This window comes from Melanotaenia boesemani, chromosome 10 (assembly GCF_017639745.1).
Source record: "Melanotaenia boesemani isolate fMelBoe1 chromosome 10, fMelBoe1.pri, whole genome shotgun sequence".
Classification (NCBI taxonomy): Eukaryota; Metazoa; Chordata; class Actinopteri; order Atheriniformes; family Melanotaeniidae; genus Melanotaenia; species Melanotaenia boesemani.
The window spans coordinates 4,963,800-4,966,890 of record NC_055691.1 but is presented as its reverse complement, the minus strand read 5'-3'; the positions used below and the strand labels follow the sequence as shown (position 1 = coordinate 4,966,890).

At 54.9% G+C, this 3,091-nt stretch overlaps 1 protein-coding gene across 1 annotated transcript; it reads left to right on the top strand.

Annotated features, from left to right (window-relative positions):
* Window positions 1–949: 949 nt before the first annotated feature.
* Window positions 950–2,529, top strand: LOC121647487 (serine/arginine repetitive matrix protein 1-like). The gene is made up of 4 exons (XM_041996991.1): window positions 950–1,392; window positions 1,546–1,694; window positions 1,981–2,171; window positions 2,516–2,529. The coding sequence occupies exons 1-4, from the start codon at window positions 1,012–1,014 to the stop codon at window positions 2,527–2,529; spliced, it is 735 nt and encodes a 244-aa protein (XP_041852925.1). The 5' UTR covers window positions 950–1,011.
* Window positions 2,530–3,091: the final 562 nt, after the last annotated feature.

Genomic DNA, 3,091 nt, shown 5'->3' with positions numbered 1-3,091 from the left:
TAGAGAAAGACTTTGCCCCAAATATCGCGATAACTTAAAGAAAGCATTATGATCTGTAAATTGTCGCGGGATTTTGTTATTACACGCACACAGATTAAATATACAAGTATACACACACACAGCTTGCAAATATCTCGAGACATAAGTTTTCTTAATGCAAAAATAGCACAAATGATTCTACATTTGATAATATGGTACCACTATAAAAATTACTGTTAAATAATTATAAATTAAAATTATTTTTAAAAGAACACAAATTAAAATTAAAAAGTTGGATGGGAGGGCCTGACCTGTGAATGGGCGGGACTTACCCAATGGGACCCGCCCATTGGGCGTGTTCGGATTCCATTCTGTTGTGATGTAATCACATGTAATTTGTTGTGCCTTTGATCACTGTGATGTCACTTCTACATTCTGTACATTAGAACTTCTTAACGGTTTGAACCCAGAAAGCAAAATAATTGCAAAGAGGACCAGACCATCATCAATATGGCAACAGCTATTTCTATGCATGAAAAATCGAAGAGCAGCTCACCTTTAAGTGAAGAAGTATCAATGGCAGAAAAGGCTGATCAATTCGCCTCCTCAGAGGCCGCAGTAAGGACAGAAAACAAAAATCACACCCATCTGTTTGTGTCTCTTCTCACTGTGAACATTTTGGAAAAGTTCAACGGTTTCCAGGGCCAGAAAGAAAAGGACTGGTACGGCCACTGCTGTCACGGTTTCTGGGTTTTGGTGGGTGTTTTGATTGTTTAGGATTTTGGTTTTTGTTATGATTAGTTTGGTCATGTTCTTGGTTTGTAGTTATGTTCATGCTTTAGTTTTCATTTTGTCATGTTTGGTTTTTGTTCTCTGGAGTTTATCCCCGTCGTCGGTGGTTCCCTGTCGTGAGTTCCTGGGTAATAAACCTTTTTACCTGCACCAGTTCTGCCTCCTGCCTGCATTTGGGTCCTCACCTCCACCTCCATTCGTGACAGTAGGATCTGACCACAACTGGACCCAGCAGGTTTGATGGCTTGGTATCAGTTTTACGGTTCTGAGGATGCTGACTGGTTCCCAACGGTGGAGGAGCCAGACCTGTGGTTTCCTGATCCTCCTCCCACAAGGTCCAGGAGGAGGAGGACGTCCAGGCACCAGGGGCGGCAGCCCATCGAGTACATGACGTCAAATGAACTGGTGGGAATGCTCCTTGGACTGGACACGGAGCCTGAGCCGCTGGAATATCCAGAGTGGTCGCCGTTCTGGGGAACCAGACTGGCGATTAGCCCAAAACCACTGGGGCAGGCCAGGTCTCGGAGGTCGACACCAGCTCCTCGGTCCACGTCTCGAGTGACGCCATCAGCTCCACGGTCACGGGTGTCGTCACGGGCTCCCAGGCCCACGCCTCCAGTTTCACCTCCAGCTCCAGTGGCTCAGCCTGCGGAGGTCCTGTCAGCTCAGCCTGCGGAGAACCTGTCAGCTCAGCCTGCGGAGAACCTGTCAGCTCAGCCTGCGGAGAACCTGTCTGCGCAGCCTGCGGAGGTCCTGCCTGCTCCCAGGTCTGCTCCAGTGCCCCAGCTCTCCACGCCTGCTCCCAGGTCTGCTCCAGCTCTTCAGCGTCCCACACCTGCCCCGAGGTCCTGCCCTGCGCCGCGGCGTCCGACGCCAGCTCCGAGGTCCTGCCCTGCTCTGCAGCGTCCCACGCCAGCTCCGAGGTCCTGCCCTGCTCTGCAGCGTCCCACGCCAGCTCCGAGGTCCTGCCCTGCTCTGCAGCGTCCCACGCCGGTGCCCAGGTCCTGCCCAGCTCTTCGGCGTCCCACGCCGGTGCCCAGGTCCTGCCCGTCTCTTCTGGTCCCAGTTCCTGAGGGGGTCTCCAGTGGTGACGCCTCTCTTCTGGTCCCTGTCCCTGAGGGGGTCTCCAGTGGTGACGCCTCTCTTCTGATTCCTGTTCCTGAGGTGGTCTTCAGTGGTGATGCTTCTCTTCTGATTCCTGTTTCCGAGGGGGTCTCGGGTCGAGACGCCCCTTACCCACTACTGGTGCCCGACCCAGAGCTCCAGTCTGCCCGTCCGCCGCCAGGGCTCCGGACTGGCCGTCCGCCGCCAGGGCTCCGGTCTGCCCGTCCGCCGCCGGAGATCCGGTCTGCCCGTCCGCCGCCGGAGATCCGGTCTGCCCGTCCGCCGCCGGAGATCCGGTCTGCCCGTCCGCCGCCAGGGCTCCGGTCTGCCCGTCCGCCGCCGGAGATCCAGTCTGCCCGTCCGCCGCCAGAGCGCCAGTCCAAGCCTGCCCGTCCTCCAGAGCGCCAGTCCAAGCCTGCCCGTCCTCCAGAGCGCCAGTCCAAGCCTGCCCGTTTGCCTGGAAACCTGTCTGTGCGTCCTCCGGGTCGTCCTCTGGAGGTTCTGCCCCGGTTCGTCCGGCCTCCTGGCCGGAGCCTGCTGTCTGCGCGGCCTCCGGGTCGTCCTCCGGAGGTTCTGCCCCGGTCCGTCCGGCCCCCCGGCCGGCCTCCTGACCTACTCCTGCCGTCTGTTCTGCCTCCAGGTGGCTCCCCCTGAACTTTGTCCTGGGGCCTGTCTTGTTTTGGTCGGTCCCTCCTCCGGGCCCCCTCCGCCCGCCCTGGGTGGCCTGCTTGGGGTTTTTCTCTTTTGTGGACTTTGTTGGGCCGTCTGGTATCCGGCCCTTGAGGGGGGGGTTCTGTCACGGTTTCTGGGTTTTGGTGGGTGTTTTGATTGTTTAGGATTTTGGTTTTTGTTATGATTAGTTTGGTCATGTTCTTGGTTTGTAGTTATGTTCATGCTTTAGTTTTCATTTTGTCATGTTTGGTTTTTGTTCTCTGGAGTTTATCCCCGTCGTCGGTGGTTCCCTGTCGTGAGTTCCTGGGTAATAAACCTTTTTACCTGCACCAGTTCTGCCTCCTGCCTGCATTTGGGTCCTCACCTCCACCTCCATTCGTGACACACTGCAAGTATCTGATAAATGAAACGATGGTAGGAATTAATGTTGCTGCAAAGGATTCCCTCGACTTTAAAAAGATTGACAAGGTCTGTAAAAAGATAATTTCAGAGCTGAAGGCTAAGTTCCGCTCCAAGGATGTGGGCTCACTGTTGTTACAGCAAG